This window comes from Narcine bancroftii, chromosome 4, assembly GCF_036971445.1.
Source record: "Narcine bancroftii isolate sNarBan1 chromosome 4, sNarBan1.hap1, whole genome shotgun sequence".
NCBI classification, from domain to species: Eukaryota; Metazoa; Chordata; class Chondrichthyes; order Torpediniformes; family Narcinidae; genus Narcine; species Narcine bancroftii.
This window is the reverse complement of record NC_091472.1, coordinates 244,523,955-244,547,619: the sequence shown is the minus strand read 5'-3', so window position 1 is coordinate 244,547,619 and position 23,665 is coordinate 244,523,955. Positions and strand designations below refer to the sequence as shown.

Here is a 23,665-nt window from a genome sequence, read left to right as displayed (position 1 = left end):
CTGAGGGACACATTAAAGCTTGGTACAGCCAATGCAAGGGTGTTGTGGGGAAGGACCATAGTCTAGAGTCCTTCCATTACCAGGCATTGAAGGGCTGAAACTAAGGGAAAGCCTCTCAAACAACAGAGGGTGGAGTGGCAATGGTGTAAATAGAGTTTATGAAACAGTGTACAATGATAAGAATGTATGGACATGACACGAATGATGCAAATAAATTTTCTTTTTGTAAATATTTTATCATAAATAAAGTTTATTTTTGGTTAAAAATATTTTCAAGTGGGTAGTTTAATGTTTTAAAGATTTTAACCCTGAACCCAAACAGCTTCCTGCATATTATCACTATGGTTTGTTTGTCTTCAGGAAAGGATAGCTCTTAACAGCCTTCACTTCATCATCAGGAAGAGAAACAAGTCTTCAGCCCTCCACAAGCATTTTTTAAAGTTACTATTTTTGCAAGTGTTTTGCTGACTCCAGTCTGATTCCTATCCACTTCACCACATTGATGCTACAACCAATACAGTGCACCAACAACTCTATTTCCTCAGAAACCTAAAAAAATATAGCACGTCTCTGACATATATACAGATGCACCACAGCTTGGTATTTGAACTGCTCTGCCCAAAACCACAGAGTTGGAAATGCAGCTCAGGCTATCACACAAACCATCCTCCCCTCCATCGACTCCTTCAACACCACCCGCTGTTTTGAGAAAGATGCCAACACACCAAAAGGACACATCTCAGCCCAGTCCCACCTTCCATAAGGCAGAAGAAACATGAATTTGAAAGTATAAACCTCCAGATTTAAGGCCAGTGTCTTTTCTGTGGTTATCAGAGTTCCAACTTGACCTCCCATTGATAGAGGATGATGCCCCTTCACTAACTATACATTTCTCCATTCTCTGCACTTTGGGTTTGTAACGCCATACCTACCTTCTGTGGCTACGCTACAACTTGCACTTTTGTTTTATTATTACACCAACCGCTGTACAAGTATGGGTTCACTTGCCTGGATAACATGCAAAACGGAGCTTTTCACTATTCAGGATATACGTGATGATAAAAGATTCTAGACCAAACCATTCACCATCAACATGGAGCTATGTTTTTAATTCTAATTCTTAGTCATTCCAAGACTGCTTGTTTCCATTTCCTTCATTTAATTCCTCTATCACAGTTGCATTCTATACTCACAAAAGGTGCACTCTGCGTGGCATGGTTAGCACAACGGTCAGCGGAATGCGATTACAATGCCAATGACTCTGGTTTGAATCTGACGCTCGCTGTAAGGAGTTTATACGTTCTCCCTATGGATTGTGTGGGTTTTCTCTGGGTGCACCAGTTTCCTCCCACCTTCCAAAAAATATGTTGTTAGTAGATTAATTGGGCTTCACGGGTTTCATGGACTAGAATGGTCTCCTGCCTTGCTGTACTGTTAAAATTTTTTTTAAAATTCTTGAGACTTGACCGTCAATCTTCTCCTTACTGCTCCCCCATGTCTCCAACCGCCTAATCCATCCATTATACTTCATAAAATCATGGTTGCAGCATGTTTCATCCATGTGGAACTGCACCAAATCCCTGCTTTACATTTCTGTTACGTGACTTGAACTGCCTCTTCCTGATGTGGGACTCTCTTTTCGGATCCCAGTTGATTGGCAAACTGCTTTGCTTTTTAATTTGGACCAACATCACTTGGCACCATAACCATCAGAACCAGATAATTCTCTGCCATGAAATTGGACATGAAAGTAGTTGTGGAATGAGACAGAATTTTCTCCCCAGGTATAATTCATCTATGATCTCTGGCAATCTGCTGGGGACTACTGATGGAATAACCTGCAATGAATCGGAGAGCACAGAACAGGCCCTTCAACCCAAGTAGTCCATACTAATCAAGAAGGCATTCTGGGTTTGTCTTATTTGCCTGCACTTAGTCCTTATTCTTGTTATTCTTCCTGTCCAAATGTTTCTTGAATGATGTTATTGAGCCACTTTGAGTTTCCTCTGGCCGCTCATTCCAGATATGGAGAAAGACATGAAAATCTGCTGATGCAGGGATCAAGGGCAGTACACAAAAGTGCTGGAGAAACATAGCAGGTCAAGCAGCATCCAAAGAAAGTAAAAGGCAGTATATATTTTGGGCCAAAATAGCATTATGTTAGGCCTCTTTCATTGAAATAAATAATCTACTCTTACTTTGCTGCTTGCCTTGTCGACTAAACTTCCTGTTTGAGTATAGTAATGTAGAGCTCGTCGAAAGAACCAAAGACTTGTTGATCCAAACCAAGGCTTTTATTAGCAAAAGACCGGAGCTCTTCACAGGTGGCCGACCAGTCCGGAATGATCCGACCTGGCTAGGGACACAACCCTTTAAGGCCCAAACAATAGGTGTGGCTTAGCTCTCAGCCAATCGCTGTAAGCACAGTCTAGATACAGTAACTATATACACTATGTACATTGGTGATAGATCTGTACTATCACAAGTAATAACCCCAAGTTCTCACCTACCTCATCTCAGCTCTGGGCCCCACTCCTGCCAATCAGTACGTGGAACTATGATGTTATGGCCATTACAGAAATTTGGCAGGAGGAAGATGAAAGTATGGAAGTAACGTGGAGGAAGTTAAGTGACCACGTGCTGGGTTCAAGATAGGTTTGTCCCACTGGGATAAGGAAAAAATAGTAGGAAAAGGGAACCTGAGCTGACAAAACAGGTGTGGCATCTAGTCAAGAGGAAGAAGGAAGCATATGTTAGATATAGGAAGCTGGAAACAGGAAAAGCTCATGAGAAATTTATGGTTGCAGGAAGGAGCTCAAGATAGGACTTAGGAGAGCTCGAAGGGAGCAAGAGAAGGCTTTGGCATGTAGGATTAAGGAGAATCCCAAGGAGTACTATGCATATGTGAAGAATGAGGGTGGGGCTACTAAAAGTGATGTTGGAGAGGTCCTAAATGAATTCTTTGCTTTAGTATTCACAAAAAGACTTTGATCAAGGTGAGATCAGAATAGAACAGGCCTGTGTTCTGGACAATGTGGAGATTAAGGAAGCGGAAGTATCGAATCTTCTTAGAAACATCAAAATTGATAAGTCCCCGAGATCGGTTGCGATATACCCAAGGTTGCTGTGGGACGTGAAAGAAGAGATAGCTGTGGCAGTAACAGTGATCGTTGAATCCTCTTTGGCCACAGGGGATTGGAGAATGGTAAATGTCCTCCCCTTGTTTAAAAAAGGTATCAGGGAGAATCCTGGTAATTATAGACTGGTGAGTCTAACGTCTGTGGTGTGCAAACTATTGGAGAGGATTCTTAAGGATAGGATATATGAGCATTTGGAGAATTACAATCAATTTGGCTTTGTGAGGGGAAGTTCATGCTCCATGAGGTTAATTGAGTTTTTTGAGGAGGTAACAAAAGAAATTGATGAGGGTAGGGTGGTAAATGTGGTCTACATGGATTTTAGCAAGGCATTTGACAAGGTCCCTCATGAGAGACTCATCCAGAAAGTCATGAGGCATAGGATCAGTTGAACCTTGGTTGAGTGAATAAAAAATTGGCTTGCAGGTAGAAAGTAGAGAGTAGTAGTGGAAGGAAAGTATTCTGCCTGGAGGTCAGTGACTAGTGGAGTGCCGCTGGCATCTGTTCTGGGACCCCCAGCTCTTTGTGATTTTTATAAATGACCTGGATGAAGATGCAGAAGGATGGGTCAGTAAGTTTGCAGATGACATGAAGGTTGGAGGAGTTGTGGATGGAGCTGAAGGTTGTTGAAGGTTACAAGAGGATAGAGATAGGATGCAGAGTGGGCATATGGAGTTCAATCCACATAAGTGTGAGGTGATGGATTTTGGAAGGACAAACCAGAAGGCTGAGTTCAGGGTTAATGGTAAGTTATTTAGGAGTGTGGATGAACAGAGGGTCCTTGGGGTTCAAATCCATACATCCTTCAAGGTTGCCGCACAGATTGATAGGATAGTTAAGAAGGCCTATGGGATAGGGCGTGGCTATGCAGAGGATCTGAGCAGATGTGTTTTGAAAGAGCTTTCCATAAAATGCATTAAAAAAATGGTTTGAAAACTCAAAAATATCAGAATTTCATCGTCAAAAATGGATAAAACTAGTGCTAAACGACCAAGGCAAACAAAAACAACAACTGAAGAAGCAACAGCTCAGCCAGGAACATCAAGTGAAAGCCTGATGAGGAGTGGGACCAGCTGAACCCAGCAGAGGTGGGGAGTCAGCTCAAGATATAGCCAACATCCTGATTAAGATGGAATCTGTGCACTCATCTTACGAACATTGAATCAGTGTTAAGAGACATATCGGAAATGATATTGGAATTTAAAGATCGTGAGAGATTTAACGGAACAAATGACTCAAGTAGAGGCTGATCTAGACAAAACAAAAGACAGGCTAAAGGGTCTAGAAGGAAAAGAAAAACATGGGACACAGACAGGAAAGGAATGATGGACAAGATGAACCATAAGGAAAATTTCAACAGACATAACAATGTAAGAATCGTCAGACTGAGAGAAGGAATCGAGGGGAAAGACCTGGTGAACTTCTTTGCTGGTGCACAACAAGTTAAATGCAAAGCTGCAAATTGAAAGGGCTCACCGGACAGACCCAGAGGAACTGGTGAACAGCGACCACAACCAGTCTGGGAGCGGGATGCGATCTTGGGAGCAGCATACGGATATTCAAAAAATAACAATGGCCCATTAGTGGTGGACAATGAAAAAGTAATGTTTTTTCACTACTTTAGTGCTGCCTTGGTCAAACAAAGAAAAGATTTTGATGAGGGAAAGAGACAACTGTGATCCAAAAACTTAAAATATTCAATGTTTTACCCAGCAAGGCTGAGGATTGATGTCCCAGAAGGTAATCAATGAATTTTCAAGAACAAAGGAGAAGTGGAAGAGTTCTTACGAAAGTTGTGAAGAGCTTTGAGCTGCCAGATAAAAAGATTGTAAATATCATTTTGGTACCATCTTTTTTCTATTTTGTAGTACTGAGCTGTCTTGTTTTTCCTGCTAAAAAGAAATATCATTGTAATATACATGGAGAGCTCTGGAAAGAAAGGAAGGTGGTGAGGCAAGTGGCAGGGCGGGGACCCCAATTTAAGGGGAAAATGGCACCAGGAGAGGAGTGGTTTTAAAAGATGGTGCTAAATGGAAGGGTTCTTCTTTGGAAGATTCTGCGGGCTTTTATTTGCGGGCTTCCGGGGTCTATTGTTATGTCACTATCAGAGCTAGGGATGTGGGGGTGTTTCTTAAATGGTTTCTTAAATGTGTTGTGCTACCAATCAACCACATTAGACAAGGATCTGTGATTAATAGTCTTTAATCACCTTTAGATGTCAGCACATCTTACATGTTGCTGTCCCAGTTCCAAGACAGGTACTGAGGGAGGGGGTTGGGCATAACAGCCTTTATGGGGATATCCAGGAAGGAGAAGCCACAGGTTCAGGCGGTGGGCCAGCCCATAAGCACATACATACAATATACATAGTGGTAGCACCACACGTGTATGTTTTTTTAAAAGGGAAATGTTTCTTAAAAGGGTAATGTTATAGTATTATCTTTAAAAAATTGGAAAGATTTTTACTGTTATATAATATTTGAAAATACTAAAGTTTATTAGTCTTAATATTAATGGGTTAAATGTAGTGGTGAAAGGAAAAGGGTCTTGGCATACCTAAAGAAATTAAAAGTGGATATAATCTTTCTGCAGGAAACGCATCTTACCAAATTGGAACTTGATAAATTAAAAAGAAGATTGGTAGGACAAATGATATAATCTTCCTTTGCTTTACAGGCAAAAGAGATAGCAATTCTAATTAATAAACGCACCAGTATTAATAGAAGATACATCCAATTGACCAAGCTGGAAGGTATGTAATGGCACATTGTAACATTTATGGAGAAGCATGGACATTTATGAATATCTATGCCCCAAATTATGACGATGAAGCCTCTATGAAGGATATCTTCTTAAAAACAGCAGAAGGAAGATTTTAATTTTTGCTTGGAACCAATTCTAGATAAATCTGCAAGCACAGTAATGAGGATGAAAGCAGCAAAAACCTCCAGGAATAAATCTTATTGATATTTGGAGGCAATTAAATCCCACAGGGAGAGTCCTTTCCTTTTACTCAAGGGTGCACAATTCACATACAAGGATTGATTTATTTTTAATGTCTGCCCAGTTATAAAGTAGAGAGATCAAAACAGAATACCTCATGAGGCTTCTATCAGATCACTCACCACTAACATTAACTATTGGAATAATGGAAAAGCAAGAAAATATATACAGATGGCATCTCAATACCACGCTACTTAAAAGAACAGACTTCTGTGAACTTATAAAGAGACAGATAGAAATATTTTGAAAAACAAATCAGCCATCTACTAACAATATTTTTTTATATGGAACACACTCAAAGAATATTTGAGGGGACAAATTATATCCAATACAAAGAATATTAAGAGAGAATCTATGGTAGAAGTAAATAGTTTGGAGAAAGATATTATAGAATTAGAAAAAAAATGATCAGGACTACAAGAAGATATAGACTACTAGAGAATAAAAAGCTAAGATATAATACAATACAAATATACCAGAACAGAAAAAACATATATTAAAAACTAAACAACAATATTATGAATTAGGTGAATGGGCACATTAAGTCTTGAAAAATTAAAGCAGAGAAGTCATCAAAAATGATAAATGCTATAAAAACAGAGAACCTCACTCTAGCATATAAATAAAAGGAAACCAATGACATGTTTAGCTAATATTACTCAAAATTATACAAATCATAATTACAAGGAGACGAGAATGAAATGGTAGAATTTTTGTCGAATGTTGAACTTCCAAAACTAGGAGAGAGAAAAGATAGAACTAGACACTCCCTTTACAAGAGAAGAAATTGAAAAAAGCCTTGGGTACCCCACAGGCTAATAATTCACCAGGGAGGATGGATTCCCACCTGTTATACAGACAATTCAAAGAATTATTAATGCCCCTGTTAATGGATGTTCTGGATCAAGCAGTAGAAACACAAACCTTCCTGGAATAATTCTCAACCATGATTATTACAGTGTTAGCAAAAAAAGGTCCCATTAAAAACTTCATCGTATAGACCAATCTCTCTGTTAAATACCAATTATAAGATACTAGCAAAAGCGTTGGCTAATAGATTAGGACAATATTTACCAAAATTGATACATACAGATGAGGTTGGAATTGTTAAAGGAAGACATTCCTCAAATAGTCCAGCAAGATTATTTAAAATAATACACATGGCAAAATTAAAAAAGAATCCAAGTATTACAGTCTACCTGGATGCAGAAAAAGTATTTGACCATTTGGGGATGGCCCTTTCTATTTAAAACATGGAAAAATTTTGGCATAGGTAAAACATTTATAAATTCAATAAAAAGTTTATACCATAAATCACAAACTAAAATTATTACCAATAATCAGGTGTCAGCAGTGTTCCCCTTGAGAAGATCAAGTAGACAGGGATGTTGCCTGTTGCCAGTGCTTTTTATTTTAGTGACTGAACCACTGGTGGATATAATTAGAAGGGATCCAGATATAAAAGGCTTCAAAGTTGAAAAAATAGAACACAAAATTAGTCTATTTGCCGATGATGTGCTACTATTCCTATCAGACCTGGCTAAATTTTTGGAAAAATTACAAGGAACACTAGAAAAATATGGAAGAATATCTGGTTATAAAATAAATATGAAGAAAAGTGAGATAATGCCATTAACATATTTTGAATACGAAATATACCAAAAAACAAGTAAATTTTAATGGAAGATGAATGGAATAAAATATCTTGGAATAGCAACTGACAACAATTTACAAAATCTGTATAAACTAAATTATGTTCCTCTTTTGGGGAAGATAGAAGACCTGCAAAAATGAAGAGACTTACCGATTATTTTGGTGGGAAGGGTTAATTGCATCAAAATGAAAGTGTTGCCAAGACTGCAGTATCTTTTTCAATCGCTGCCTATTCCGTTACCTAAAAAGTTCTTTAAATTATTAAAAAAATCATATTAGACAGTTCCTATGGAATAATAAGGTACCAAAAATCGCACTGGAAAAACTAACATGGGACTATGGGCTGGGAGGTCTTAGACTTCCAGATTTTAAAAAATACTACCTAGCTGCACAGTCTAGATTTCTCACAGTCTTCTTTAAGGAGGACAGTCCCCCAACTCTTGGATTCAGATGGGAACGAACTCACTGGGGGTGGGGGAAGCAAAGGATTTTATCTATAAATGGAGTGCCAAATCTCTAGAAAAAAAGACACAATCCTATACTAATACATGGCAATTATTGAATGTACAGGGGAAAAAAATAGGGATGTCAATAAAAGCACCACTGTATAAAAATGTATTATTGCCTTTGAGCATAGTCAATAGAATATTAAATTCATGGTATGACAAAGGCACAAGATATATTAAAGACTACTATACAGAAGTAACTTTTATGTCCTTTGAACAACTAAAACACAAATATGGAGTGGCCAATGGGATCTTTTTTCTCCAGCTTAGATCATTCTTAAGAGAAAGATGGGGACCAATGTTGACCCCACCTGAATTTAGTGAAACAGAATGAACAGTCTGGATGGGGAATATATCCAAATTTATAACAAAAATGTACTATGCTCTCCAGAGCAAAAGTACAAAACCAGGGTTGCAGAGGTCAAGGGAAAGATGGGAGTCAGACTTGGGTGTGGTGATTTCAGAAAGAAGCTGGTCAGATTGGTGACTTCAATTATAAATGCAAGATATGGATTGGTTCAGTATAATTTTTTTACACTAATTATATCTTACCCCACAGATGTTACTTAGATCAAAAGTATAAATATCAGAGATATGTTTCAGATGTGGGACTGAGACAGGAATTTTTCTACATGCTACGTGGTCGTGTGTGAAGGTGAGGCCATTTTGGCAAGACATCACAGAAAAATTAACCAGGATAACAGGATGACCCAGAGCTATATCTACTAGGTAATTTTATGGAAATAAACTGTGTGTTCTGTGTTCTATCTCCTAAACCTTGAGTAGCACCAGTAAATCTCTGAGCCAGAATATTAATTCTCTTCCTGCAATAGTCCCTCAAGTACAGGTCACTTCTGCTCCAAGAACCTGAATCCCTCATTCTATTATTTGTAATATTCTGAAACTTTAAAGCAACATTAATCTCCATGATTTTAATTCGGCTAATGATGTTCAGAATGAAATGCCTTCATAGATCATCAGTTGGTATTGTGTTATTTTGGTGAAAGGGGCAAAAATCTATGTTTTAAAATTATTTAACAAAGCATTCCCATGCATATACATTTTATGAGCTGCTTCTCTGAATTAATGCACAAACAATAAAATGTTCTATGTTCAATAGAATCCAATCATTGTTACATTGTTAATTTTCTGTAACTCTTTGGATTTTAATGTTGTTAGAAACTAACAACCCTTTCAATTATATTTGTGACTAAAGGGACTTTGTTAGCACTAAAAGAGGTACAATGGAAAATTCACCAGACAACGGTAAATTCAAAATAATAGTTTTTAAATGAACTATTAATAACATAACATTTCCTACTTATCTCTAAACTTACTTAACTTTAAACTTAACCCCCACTATGCACAAATGTAAATGTACGTGTGTGTGCGTATATAATTAAAGTTCCCTCTGAAAAGTCAATCTTTAAAAGTTCAGCATCATTTCAGTCTTGTTTGAAGGTCTTAAATTCTCAGTTCAGAAATAATTATAAAGTGCTTTTAAACATTACATCAGGCCTCTTGGCTATATTCTTCCATGATGAATTCACAAACCCAGACAAGGGTTAAACAAAGTGGCCATACAAAAGTATGTCCTCTTTTCCAAAGAATCAGCAAAATGGTCTTCCTCATTTCAAAAGCCACCAATTCTGTGTTCCCTTTTCCCAGGAGTAAACACACACACAACAGCACTAATTCTGGTTACTGTAATTCAACCCTGTCTTTCATAAGGTTTCAACCCTGAATGTCACAGGATTTTGACTTCTGCCAACTCCAAACTGAAGTGATTAAGAATGTCTGAATTTGATAATATAGTTCTCCAAATTAGATGAACATTTACATAATCAATGAGGTCAGTTCCAATTCTTTAAAATAATGTGATCAGTTATTGGAATTTTAAACATTGCCACCCCCAGTTTCTTGTAAACCATGTGATCTTCATACTTCTGCCCTGTAGACGACACGACTGAAAGATTACCTCACTTCTGTTCCAGACTTGAGTATATCACTCACATGGCTCTGAGTTTCATTTATCTCGTTCAAGAGGCCTTGTATTTTACATCAGATGGCTTCCTCAGCAGTTCTCATATCCATCAGCTCTGTCCTTCCCAGACACATCGACTCCAAGAACGAACTCTCTTCCCAGAAAACAATGGTTCTCTGTAAATGTGACCCTGTACCAACCCACAGCTAATTAAGAATACAGATACAATATTTTAACTCAATAATTTACTTTACTAAGACATTTTTATATATGAGAAATATAGTTTAACATTAAACTAAAGATCAACACAAATCTGTCACACTGCTCTAATAATTTCAATTGAAGTAAATAAAGATTTCTGTTTTTAAAAAATGTCAACATTTTATTTAGACTCTGCATACAGTTTTTTGCAGCTTTGAATACGTAAACAGAAAATATTGTGTAAAAATAGCATAACACGAAAATAACTGTAAAACGAACAAAATGTGGAAACAAGTTTAACTAAAAAAAAGCGCCATAGCAGGGCAACTAATGTGCCTTTAAAATTAACACAACATGCTAATTAGCACATCATCAAGAACACAAGATCCTAATGCATTATTCTAATAACTATGGCCATAACAGCTGTATAATTTGCTTTGCTACAAAGTAATTTTTTTTTATTGAACACTTCTGTCGATAAGTTGGTGAAATTGTCACCCTGCAGGTACTGTAGTATGTTAATATTTTAATTTCATTAAAATCACTATATACATCTCAAAAATAATGGCAGATTATGATTTAATTGCAGGACTTACATCAAATCATCTGAATCCCAATGCTAATCCCAACTTTCTCAGACTCACAAATACCCGTAATGCATACTATATGATTTGATATTAGTAAACGATTTTCGTCGACAACATCAAGCAATACAAAATCAAACAAGCTTCAGCTTCGTCTGCCCTCTCCCATTTCAGTCTCACATACCCACAAAGTGATAAGTATCAATTTTCATGAAACTTATTCAACCTCGCTTCTAAACAGTAATACAGTTAAACACTTTAAATAACATTGAATTAACATTTGTGCACAAAAATGGTCTCATTCCACTAAATGTGAGGTTGCTTTGTAAGGATCATTTCAAACCAGTAATTTTGATAAATTTATCTTTGTCTTTTTATGCTTGTGTCAGTGTGACAGGAATTTGCAACATAGGTATTAAAAGGGCATCTTGCAGCCATCCAAATGTAACTGCATTGCCAGTTTTTATCCTATGAAAAGGTTTTTACTTTTTAAGTCAAAGAAAGACTTTTAATTTACTGCATCATTTGAATAATGCGAGTTTACAGTGTGTTTGGAAATTATGTCCTAAATGATGAATAACTGTAAGTCATATACAGGTTCTTCAATGTCATACTATAGAATCAGTAATTGGGCACAGCAACTCATAAGACATTTCGCTATGATCCAGAATGCAATACATGATTTAACAGAGTGCTTCCTCTGATATCCTATTCAGTCTACAAATTGATGCAAAGGCTCTTTCAACATGGTAACCATAACAGTTTCAGTTATTCTCCTGGTAGACTGCAGAATTGAAAGTTAACTGAGGAAATTTTGCATTGGCACTAGTGCCAAACTGATTTTTATAAATGACCTCTCCAGTGCTTTGGAAGTTACTAAATCCATCAGTAGGTTTAGCTAATATTAAAAGGACAGAGCTTACAGTATTTTTTTTAATAATTCATTCATGACTTGGCAGGGTAACTACCATCATGTCTTTGATGAACAGTGCTCCATATTCATTTGGATAATACAGTGATAATATCATTTTGAGTGAAGATATTCTTGAAAAATCAGAATATTAAAAAAAATCAAAGAATTGTACAAACAGAAATGAAAGCAAAAGAGATTCCATATTACAAAAAAAAATCAGCAGACAAAATACAAATCGAACTAATAACAAAAATATCATTTGAAAATTGTAAAGTAAAATATAAATATTTGTGGATATATGAACATTCCCTTTCCTGCGAATGGTTTTGCTAAATAACTAGAAAGTAGTTATACATTATGGGTTGAAGTGTTTTCTGAGGATAAATTGCAATTGATTTGTTAAAGGACTGGATCTATCAGTTTAGATTCTGACAGAAAAGTTAAAAAAAGTTTTATAATGACATATTTTCAAACATACTGGTAGCTATCTGTTGAAAACAAAATTCTTCATGTTTCAGCTATTAGCTTTAATAAAAGCACAAACTCGAAAGTCTGATTAGTTTTATACTGTTACCTCTTGTAAATAATAACAGAAAATTTCAGTCATATGCAGGTAACCTGTGGAGTTTCTTCCTCTTGATCGAGCTGCATATCATCCAAGTCTCTGAGAACACTCTCACTGCTGGGCATCCCTGAAAAGCCTTCATATTGATTGGATGACTCTTTGATGCAGAAGGCTTTCTCAGTTAAAGAACAGGAATGTTCAGCAGATTCCAAAGGATTATTTTTACCCGTGTTCACACCTACATTTCGATTCCAGTTTCTTATTTTTTCATTAGTTTTTGGATGCTGAGTAGGTTTTTTCTGTAAAGTAAATTTTACCAAGTTGGTATTCTTATCCTGTAAGTACAGATATACAATAACATTCATTGCCAGAACAATTGGGATGGGCAAGAAAAGTTGTGCATGCCAACCACATACCTCTCCTGTGAATGAATTAAAACCCTTCAATTCCTTCACCCCAAGTGTATTCCAATGTGGAAATCATTTATGCTTTTTACACTGGCACTGCATTCCAGGGAATTGTTTGCATTTTCACGGAACATATGCTGTGTAAAAAGCTCAGAACTGGAATGGGGGTGCCATTCCAGTTCCGACTTTTTACCTCCTAGCCCCCTTGTCATTTTCCTGGAATGCCTGCAGTGAAAAATGAACTGCAGGCATTCCGGGACCAACTCAGGTCAAAGTGTATTGTGTACCATAATTTTCTTAATATACTTGTAATTTTTTTTAGTGCTGCCTGTTCTCTCCTGCAGCCCACTGTCCCAGCGGTCTGCTGCCTTCTCTCTCTTGCTGTGGGCCGTGAAGCCTAACACTAACCCTAACCCCACACCTAACTCTAACCAGAACCCCAACCATAGCCCTATCCCAAACCTAACCCTAAGGTATGAATATAAGGTTACCCATTATGCAGACAATAAACTTACCCCAGGATATATAAAAATGCACAACTGATCACACTAAGAGCTAGAAACAGGAACAGGGTAATAAAAGCATGGGCCAACCAAAAGTGACAGTTTATAGTGATACAGAACCTCTGAGAGAGGAGACCAGTAAATACAAGAGGGATGATTATCTTGTTGCCCGCATATTGACAAACTAACCTGAACCCTAACCCTAGATTTAATACTAGGTCTGCCAGATTGTGAGCAAGGTGGTCTGTGGGTTTGACCTCAGTTTGAACAGTCCTGCTCCCCAATGAGATGTAGCGATGATTAATAAGGGATTGATTAAGGTGGAATGTGAGTGGAAAGAAAAAGTTTGAAATTAATTTCTTTTGATTACTACTTGCAGTAGATTTTCCCATGCTCTTATATAAATTGTGTGTTATGTTTTATTAAATTGTGTATTTACCCATGCTCCTTTATATGTTGCGCACATATGTCTTATTAAATTTTGCACATTTTTTCCACGCTCTTTCATATTGTGCATGTATGTGCTTTATTCCCACACTCTTCTATTAATGGTTGTGTGTTAATAAAAGTACTGATTACATACCCTTGTGTCCACTCGTCTCTCACAGACCTGACACTTTCTCCACACAACAATGACAGTACTACTGTCAATGTCACTCACTATTTTCACCCTAATTTCAATCTGGCATACAAAACCAGGGGAATATTTCTGGGAAAAAAACAAGTGGGTCTAACATGCCGTCAAATACAGTCTGTTATACGTGACATTAGATGCAGACGCTGATGCTGTTGAGTTACATGTCCCACCCCTTTTGTTTGCAGAATGCCAGTATGTTGTCTAAAATCGTGGGCAGAATAAAAGATTTGTAGTTTTGACCGTTCCTGTGTGAACGACCAATGCCGGGATATCAGAGACTCTTCATAACAGTAAAATCCCGCAAAATCTTTGTAAAAATCATAATCGAGGCAAACTCTGATTTCTTTATCTGATGCTGCAGAACAGGTTTATTATCATAGACATTGGAAAATATAAAGAGAGCCCTCCATAGTGTTTGGGACAAAGACACTTTTTTCTTTCATTTGCCCCATACTCCACAGTTCTAAATTTTTAATCAAACAATTTTCATGTAATTAAAGTGCACATTCCAGATTTCATTCAAGGTTATTTGGATACATTTTGTTTTGACCATGTAGAAATTACAGCTCTTTTTAATACCATAGTCCCCTCATTTCAGGGCACCATAATGTTTGGGACAATGGTCATGTTTAGTACTTTGTTGCACATCCTTTGCATGCAATGGGTGCTTGAAGTCTGTGATTCATAGACATCATCAGGAACTGTGTTTCTTCTCTGGTGATGCCCTGCCAGGCCTCTACTACAATCATCTTCAGGTCCTGCTTATTTTGGGAGCTTTCCCCCATAAGTTTCCACTTCAGCATATGGAAGACATGCTCAATTGGATTTAGATCGAGTGATTGACTTTGCCATTCAAGAGTTTTCCAGTTTTTAGCTATGAAAAACTCCTTTGTTGCTTTAGCACTATGTTTGGGATCATTGTCTTGCTGTAGGATGAAGCACCATCTAATGAGTTAGGAGGCATTTTCTCGAATTTTAGCAAATATTTCTCTGCACCTTAGAATTCATTTTGCTTCTGCCATTAGCAGTTACATCATCAATGAAGCTAATTGTGCCAGTACCTGTGGCAGCCATATATGCCCAGACCATAACACCCCCACCACCACGTTTCACAGATGAGATGGTATGCCTCCACACTTGGCTCTTGCCATCACTGTGATACAGGTTAATCTTGATCTCATCTGTCCACAAGACTTTTTTTTCCAGAATTCTGCAGGCTCCTTTAAATATTTCTTGGCAAACTGTAATCGGTCCATCATATTTCTGTGGTGAACTAGTGGTTTGCATCTTGCAGTGTAGCCTCTGTATTTCTGTTCATAAAGTCTTTCCAGACAGTAGTCATTGACACGTCCACCCATGTCCCCTAAAGAGTGTTTCCGATCTGTTGGATGGGCTTTTGGGGATCTTCCTTCAATACGATGATAATTAATCAGCAGCGGAGTCTTCCTTGGCCGACTGCAATTACTGAGCTCATCAGTACATTCTTTCTTCTTAATGATGTTTCAAACAGTTGATTTTGGAAATCGCATGATTTGGATGATGTGTCTTAGGATTTTATTTTTGTTTTTCAGCCTCACAATGGCTTATTTGCCTTACATTAGCACAACTCTGGCCCTCAGGTTCAAAAATGGCAACTGCAGACTCCAAAGGTGATCAAAAGCAAACCTAACTCTCTTATACCTGCACCAATGAAGCAATGAAACAAACCAGAGTTCCAGAAGCCAAATGTCCCAAAAATTATGGTGCCCTGAGATTGGGGGGGGGGGGGGGGGGGGAAGCTATGTATAAAAAGAGTTGTAATTTCTAAATGGTCAAACCAAAATGTATACAAATAACCTTGAAAAAAATCCAAAATGTGCAGTTTAATCACATGTGATTTGTTTGATTATAAATTTAAAACTGTGGAGCACAGGAAAAAATAAAGGAAAAAAAGGTGTAATTGTTCCAAACATTATGGAGGACACTGTATATGCACCCAAATTCTTACTTGGTGCATTAGAACAAGCAAAAACAATAGTATACATTAAATTAATAATGGTAAATTCAAAAGCTAGGTAGTTAAGAAATAATCATTACCTGTCTTGGAATTGACATAGAGATTTCATACTTTCTATTTTGTATTGATAGGAGTGTTAATAAAAATTACAATAAATAGGATTCATACAGAAAACATTATGATAGTCTTTGATTTAACTTACCTCTTCTATTTCCTGATTGTGACTGGGTATGGCAGATCGCTGTAAGAATATCACTTGCTTTGTTGCTAAATTTCCTTCACTGTAAACATGAAATAAATGACAATTACATCTGAAAGATTTTCACTATTAGTCTATGATTTGGCACAAATGAAAGGTCAAGAAATCAACAACAAAATGATAGCAGGAACTGCCAGCTCCAAAAGTCAAGAGTCTGGTCAAAGCCTTCATATTGGGAAAGAGAAAAGGAGAACCTAGCTCCTCCAGGCCAACCCCCTCCCCCCACAACTCCATCATCTGGTGACCGTGGTCTCCTTACTGTTTGCATTCCAATTGCTGATTCCTCCAGATGATGTGGGCTGCCTGCTTGCCACTGAAAGACCCAGGCTGCAACTAGACTCATGAACACAGTCTCCATATTAATCTTCTTGAACCATGCAAGTAATGAGAAGATAATAAACAGTAATTTCTCCATGATGGTGAATCGACTTTGCTCTTCATTTTTAGGACAAGGATGTCATGTCGAATTATTTTAAAGCTTGTGCTTATGAAACTGATCTGTTTAATCTGTTCTTGAAATTAAAAAAAAACTCTGCCTGAAAGCAACCTGTTTGTGGCCACATTTTATTAACGCAGAATTATAATGAGTCTTAGTACTGTAGAAAGCAAATCATGTTTGTGCACTTTTAAATAGAGCTATAGTAAAAACCTCTGGTATCCGGCACCCATGGGGATTGGTAGATGTCAGATAAGAGTATTTTCCAGTTGCTTGAGATTGAGTGTTGCATGATTGGTGAACTAACTGATAGGGGGTGCTAATTTTAAATATTTGGATTTTTTACCTATTTATTTTCTGTGATTTTTAAAAATTTGCTGGTTACTTGAGGTTGCTGGTTGTTTGAATTCTGGATAATGGGAATTTTACTGTATAGTACTTAGATTGGTCACACATCCAGATCAGGCCATAGGCTTCTACATTAGAGCATATCAAATATCCACCTCAGTGTGTTTTCAATGTGCTTGTAGTGAGTTCCATTTCCACATCTCCAGCAGTCATTGAACATCTTCTTCCTAATCCTTTTACCATTTATCTTAAGTATGCGTGAATATGTTCTTCCCAATCATCTGCTTCTGCTCATCATGTTACATAAGAATAGGACAGTAAATTTCTAACCTGGAATTCGCATGATATTTAAAGTCTAAAATACTGGTGTTATTTACTTTAAATACCTCTCATGTGATTTGTAAAATGTCCTTCAGCACAATATTCAACAAACCTCAATCAACCTGCATTACCTGTCATGGCGCATGATAGGTGTGGCCAGCACACAAGTAACCAACCATCCAAATTCTGCCAGTGTATGGAGCAAAGGACCATAATCAGTCTTCACTTCACAACCCTGTTAAAACAAATAAAGCCACGATAAACAAGTTCAATTATTAAAATAATTTAAAAAGAAAATATATAGATTCTTCTTGCTGTAGAATGCTATTCAGTCCATCTTGCGTCGGCTGGCTCTTTCAAATAGTCCACAGTCTTCTCATTTTTCATAGAACCAGTAATTATTTTATTTTAAAATATACATTCATTAAAAAAAATGCCATTGCTTCATTTATTATCAGTCTTTCAAGCAGTAGGGATCATTTCAATTGCAGCATAAAACTTCTTTCCTATTTTTTGCCTGTCAGTAATCTTGAAGCTCCCAGAGGCCTATTTTCTGCAACTGAAAACTCATTTTTTATTTCCACTATCAAAACCCCTCATTAACATATTCATTATATTTCTTTCTCAATAGGAAGATATATTTATTAATCCATTCTGAAGGCCAACAAGGGAGGAAATTTCACTCCTCATCAGTCAGCATTATCTCTCCACACAATGCACCTTTTGGATGACCTGAGTTCACTTGGGACAGGGAGCAAGTATTGTCTAGAACTTGAGGGACAACCTATTCTTCCGAGCTGAGAAACACAAGATCTTGAGGAAACAATGAAAAACTGGAGGAACTTGGCAGATCCCATGGAGAGAAATTGTCATTAATATTTCTTGATGGGATGCTTTGTTGAGACTAAAGTGGGAACGGGAGATAGCATGAATAAAAACGGAAGGAAGAGGGAAGAGGCTAAGAGATGATATGGTACCGGATGGAAGAAGGCGGGAGGGGTGGAGAGGCAGATAGGGAAGGGAGAAGGAAAGGTAAGAGAGAAAAATAAGAATGGGAGGAGATAAAGGAGAGATGGAAACAGTTAATAGAGTCTTAATTTTAGCCATTAATTCTGGTAATAATTTGTGTTGGAAATTTTTGAAGAGGTTTAAAATAACCCATTTTGTCCACAAATCTTTCCTATCAGTATTTCATTTTCAGATTTTATACAAGAAACACCTGTTAATTTTTCCTCCATGCTGGTGAAGTGTTCAGTTTTAATTCATGGCATTCTGGTCCCAGCAAGATCTATAATGGATCGCTATCATTATCTTCTTGCTGTAAAATATCACAGACTGACAATAGTGTTCCTTTTTTTTAATCAAGCTTCAGTTCATTTTGTTAATGTGAATGTTACAAAATCCCATAGAATAAACTGTCTCATTCCAGAATCTAAAAAGTTTGGCCGATGGGACGGCATCGGTTAGCATAGTGGTTAATGCAATGTTTTTACAGTGCCTGCGACCTGGATTTGAATCTGGCACTGTCCGTAAGGAGTTTGTCCATTCTCCCTGTATTTATGTGGGTTTCCTCCGGATTCCTCCCTTCCTCCAAAAAGGTATGGGGTTTGTAGGTTAATTGGTGTACTTTGGGTGACAAGGGCTCATGGGCTGGAAGGGCTATGCTGAATCTCTAAATAAATAAAAATTATTAAAAAAGGCTTTTTTTCTGAAAGGACTAGAATGTTATTGTAAGACAGTGTGAAGGAAAATGATGTAGTTTCTAGTCCAAAGAAAAGTTATCTGCAATAATTATGTTATTTACTACATATATCAATATCAATTTTTTTAGACAATTATCCACCACTTTCTGTTAACATCCGAAGCACACAAATTTCCACAAGTCTACATGGGGCGACTTCTCACTTTATGTGACAATCATTTGCTTTGAGGAAAAATATTGCTGCAAGTTGGGACAACCACCAAATGAAAATAAGAATATAAAATAACTAATAAAAAGTGCTTAATCATAAGTTCCTACATACTTAACATTTCCTAAAAATATTTAGTTTAAATCTGAGAATTATAAAAAAAATTATGACTCAAGAAATAATGTCAGTTGAATAAGTTCTACCCAGCCTAATCTTACCTTCTTGCACTTGATCCATAAATCTATGGGTCACATAAGCCAGGTATTAAGTACATAGCCAGGTACATATTAAATGTTATGAAGGTTTCTGATTCTACCATTAAGTCAGACTAAAGGGTGCAAAGATTTTTCTCTTCTCCTAACATGTCTGCTTAATTAAGCCTGTGCCTTCTGGTTTTGATACTGAGCTAAGAGAAAGAGGTCCTTCCTAATATTTGCTCCAAGCAAATCAGACAGCATCTTACCTCAATGACAGTCCACTGTTCAACAACTATTGCATCATTTGGTATCTTGTTTGACTTAACTGTGTCCACATGACGTTCTTCATATATAAACAATCCATCCACAGACTTGGATAAATAGTCTCCTGGAATTGAAAATGAATGCATCACTGTGGTTAAAGATATCTGTGTTTATATTTTTTTTATACTTGCATTGCCCACAAATTGTAATGATAGTGCTAGTGATAATCGTGACCACTGGAGGGAGTCAGAGATGAGTTGTTGCAGCTAGGAGTAGATTCAAAATCGATGCGTTCATGAGGTCGTGAGTTCTAAAGTTAATAAATTATAGTTGTTTTAAAAGAACCCAAGTTTCTTTATTACAATAAAAGAAACATCACATGGTACCAGGTGTGGAAAAATACCAGGAGTGTGCAGAATAAGAATCAGCCAATAGCAGCAGAAAACATGGAAAGTATGAAGGCTACTGACATTGTAAATTGGACTGGAAATGTCAACCACGAGAGGAATTTGTTCAAACAATGATTTATGCTGTACCTGCAAGCCATTAGACTTGATAGCAAACCTGACGTACAGAAGATTGCACTGCTATTTACTGTGGCAGGACCTGGAGCACTAGAGGCTTTCAATACATTTGTTTTTGCTGAGGCAGCTGACCAGGGCAAATTCGACAAGGTTATCGAGATGTTTGATGAACACTGTTCACCAAAGAAAAATGAAACATTTGAGAGGTAGATGTTTTGCTCACAATCACAACTGTAGGGAGAGAGCTTTGATACTTTTTTTAAATGAACTTGAAATTAAAAGCAATAACTGCAATTTTGGTCCTGCTGCAAGATTCAATGATCCATGATCAAATTGTGTTTGGGATTATTGATAAGAAAGTGAAAAGAGGTTGCTGCAAGATACAGAGCTTATCTTATCTGGAGCTGTGAAGATTTGCCACATCAGTAAATTAGCTCTGCAGCACGCGAAAAACTCCGGTGACAGTACAAAAGCCAGAGAAAATGAAGGCATAGCTTTGGTCACAATGTCTGTCCACACATATAAACAAAAAAAACAAAATATAGGAAACAACAAAAAAGTGGAGAGACATTCAATTGTAAATGATGTGGCACTCAACATGCACCAAAGCAATGCCCAGTCTATGGAAAAGTCTGTAAGTGTGAAGAGCAGAATTATTATGCAAAGCAATGTTTTTCCAAAGAGGAAAAAACAGAAGTGAAATCGTGCACACTATACATTTTACAGTACAGTATTCTATCTCCAAGAGGAAATAGGGACCAGATGTTTTTCAATTTTTGGGTTTTTTTGGATTTTGGGACAATGGAGCTAAGCAGCACGGGCGCATCAGCAGTTAAACAACAACAAACAACAACAGCAGCATCAGGGCAATGAATATAAAGCCGTACATCCATACAAATCCTGTACAGCTCAAAGTCTACAATGGACAGAGCATCTACATGAAAGGAACATGTGAACTCAAGGTGAAAGTTAAATATAAAGTGCACCACCTCAGGTTCACAGTTGTCCCAGGTGGACATGAATCACTGCTTGGTGATAAAGCATGAAAAAACTTAAGCCTAGTCAAGAGGATGTACCACATTAACAGCAACAATGCACTGAACAGTGTAGAGGACATTTCCCAACATCTTCAAGGGGTTTGCAGTTCTACCATTCACCTATAAGAATCACTTAAAAGAGGACAAACAGCCAGTAGTGCATGCCCCGAGATGTGTTCCAGTGCTAATAAAAAAAAAAGCTCAAGCAGGAACTCGACTGAATGGTGTCACTAGGAGTCATAAAGAAAGTGGAGGAGCCCACAGAATGGGTGAATTCAATGATGTGTGTCAAAAAGAAGAACGGTGACCTATGTGTGTGCATGGATCCAAAAGACTTGAATGCCAATATAAAGAGGGAACATTATCAATGAGGGATGAAATTACAAATGAGATGGCTGGTGAAAAATTTTTTCATTAAATTGGATGCATCCCAGGGCTTTTGGCAAATAAAACTGCATGAAAATAGCACAAAATACTGTATATTTAATACACTGGACAATACTCCTGTCTGAGGATGCCTTTTGGTATTTCCTCAGCTCTGGAAGTTTTCCGCAGGACAATGGATCACATGAAGGCATGAATGGGGTATGTATGTACATGGATGACATGATCCTATAGGGATTCACACAAAAACAACACAATGAGAGGCTCATCAAAGTGCTACAACACATCCAGAGTATGGATGAAATTTAAACAGAGAAAAATGTCAGTTTGGGTGAAGGAGATCACCTTTCTGGGAGATAAACTGTCACGGACAGATGTGAATCTCCACGTGAACTTGATCACTGAATCTCTTCCCGTATTTGACATGAAATCCAAGCTGAAACAGAAAAGGACACAGTTCTACAGAAGATCATCAAGAATCTGAATGAAGGATGGCCGAGAGGTGAATGTCAGCCATACTACAACATCAGAGCTGAGCTGAGTGTTGTCAATGGTCTTCTACTCAGACAGAGCAGAATTATTATTGCCCCAAGCACTGTGACAAGAGATGCTGAAAAGGAATGGAAAAGTGCAAGTGGAGGGCCAGAACTGCTGTTTATCAGCCAGGGATAAGTGCTGACATTGGCAGGATGGTTTCAAGCTGTGAGACCTGTTTGAAATATTATGCAAAGTAGACAAAATAACCCATGATCAAAACTGACTCACCAGCTGAACCATGGCAGAAAGTTGGTCTGTTCCACATGGATGGAAAGAATTATTTGCTGTTTATCAACTATCTATTGAATTATTTTGAGATTGTGCTGCTTCCTAACATGTCTGTTGCTTGTGTGATTAAATCGAAGAAACCAATATTTACAAATCATGGAATTCCTCAAATTGTTCAGTGGCTCAGATCCGTATCTTGCTCTATTGAGTTACAGAGCTTCACCACTTGAACATGGCACGTCATCTGCTGAGTTCCTAATGGGATGTAGACTGTGCACCACACTTCCCTACTCTGCAGGCCCAAACAAGAACTGAGATGTCGAATGGAAACAATGGGGAGAAAAAGCAAACTATGACAAGTCAGCAAGAAGTTGAGGGCCACTGGCACAACATGACACAGTGAGACTCAGAGATTCCAACAACTGGGACAAATAGGCTACTGCTCTGGAGGATCCTACAGAACAGAGGATGGTCAAATACTAAGGAGGAATCGAAAGAGCCTGCTGAAAATGCAAGAGACACTGCAAGAACAGACAAATGCAGAAGATCCAGCCTGCACATCAACAGAGGAAACATCACCAGTGCTAGACAGTAGTGGACCAGCAGAACTGACACAAGCACCTGTGTTAAGAAGATCCACACGCGTTATGAAAACACCTGACAGACTGAATCTCTAAAAGAAAAAGAACTGCTCACTTAAAAAGTTTGTGCTGCTGATGTTTGTGTTTAACTTTAAATTGAAATGAATACAGGTAGACCCCAACTTATGATCTATGGGACTTACAAACATCTGTAAATAAGACAGAAAAATTTAAAAAAAAGTCAGTGCTTGCGTACAATAGTGATGATCTGTCAGTTGTCATTCAGTAAGTGCCATAAGATCTCCAAAGAAGAAGGTCTCTACAATTTTAAAGGACAAAGAAAAATAAGGGAAGCAGTGAAAGGTTTGGCAAGTATGAAGTCCACGATAGTAACAAAGTAACGACATCTACATGCCATGCCAACATATTTCTGACTTGTGTCCATTTCTAGATATGACCGGTTGGTCAGAACCTAACATGGTCATAAGTTGGTGACTACCTGTACTGTATTAATGTGTCATGTTGTTAGAGTAAACATCTCAAGGAAAGG

General features: G+C 37.5%; 1 protein-coding gene across 8 annotated transcripts in view; it reads right to left on the bottom strand.

Annotated features, from left to right (window-relative positions):
- Positions 1–10,662: 10,662 nt before the first annotated feature.
- rftn2 (raftlin family member 2) overlaps positions 10,663–23,665 on the bottom strand; it is a 186,283-nt gene continuing 173,280 nt past the window's right edge. For all 8 annotated transcript variants that reach the window (XM_069934549.1, XM_069934546.1, XM_069934554.1 and 5 more), the window contains exons 18-21: positions 19,827–19,948; positions 17,585–17,688; positions 16,292–16,370; positions 10,663–12,845 (exon numbers count right to left, since the gene is read on the bottom strand). In XM_069934549.1, the coding sequence (XP_069790650.1) occupies positions 12,585–12,845; positions 16,292–16,370; positions 17,585–17,688; positions 19,827–19,948 (566 nt within the window). In that variant the 3' untranslated portion in view covers positions 10,663–12,584. The remainder of the gene's footprint in view (positions 12,846–16,291; positions 16,371–17,584; positions 17,689–19,826; positions 19,949–23,665) is intronic.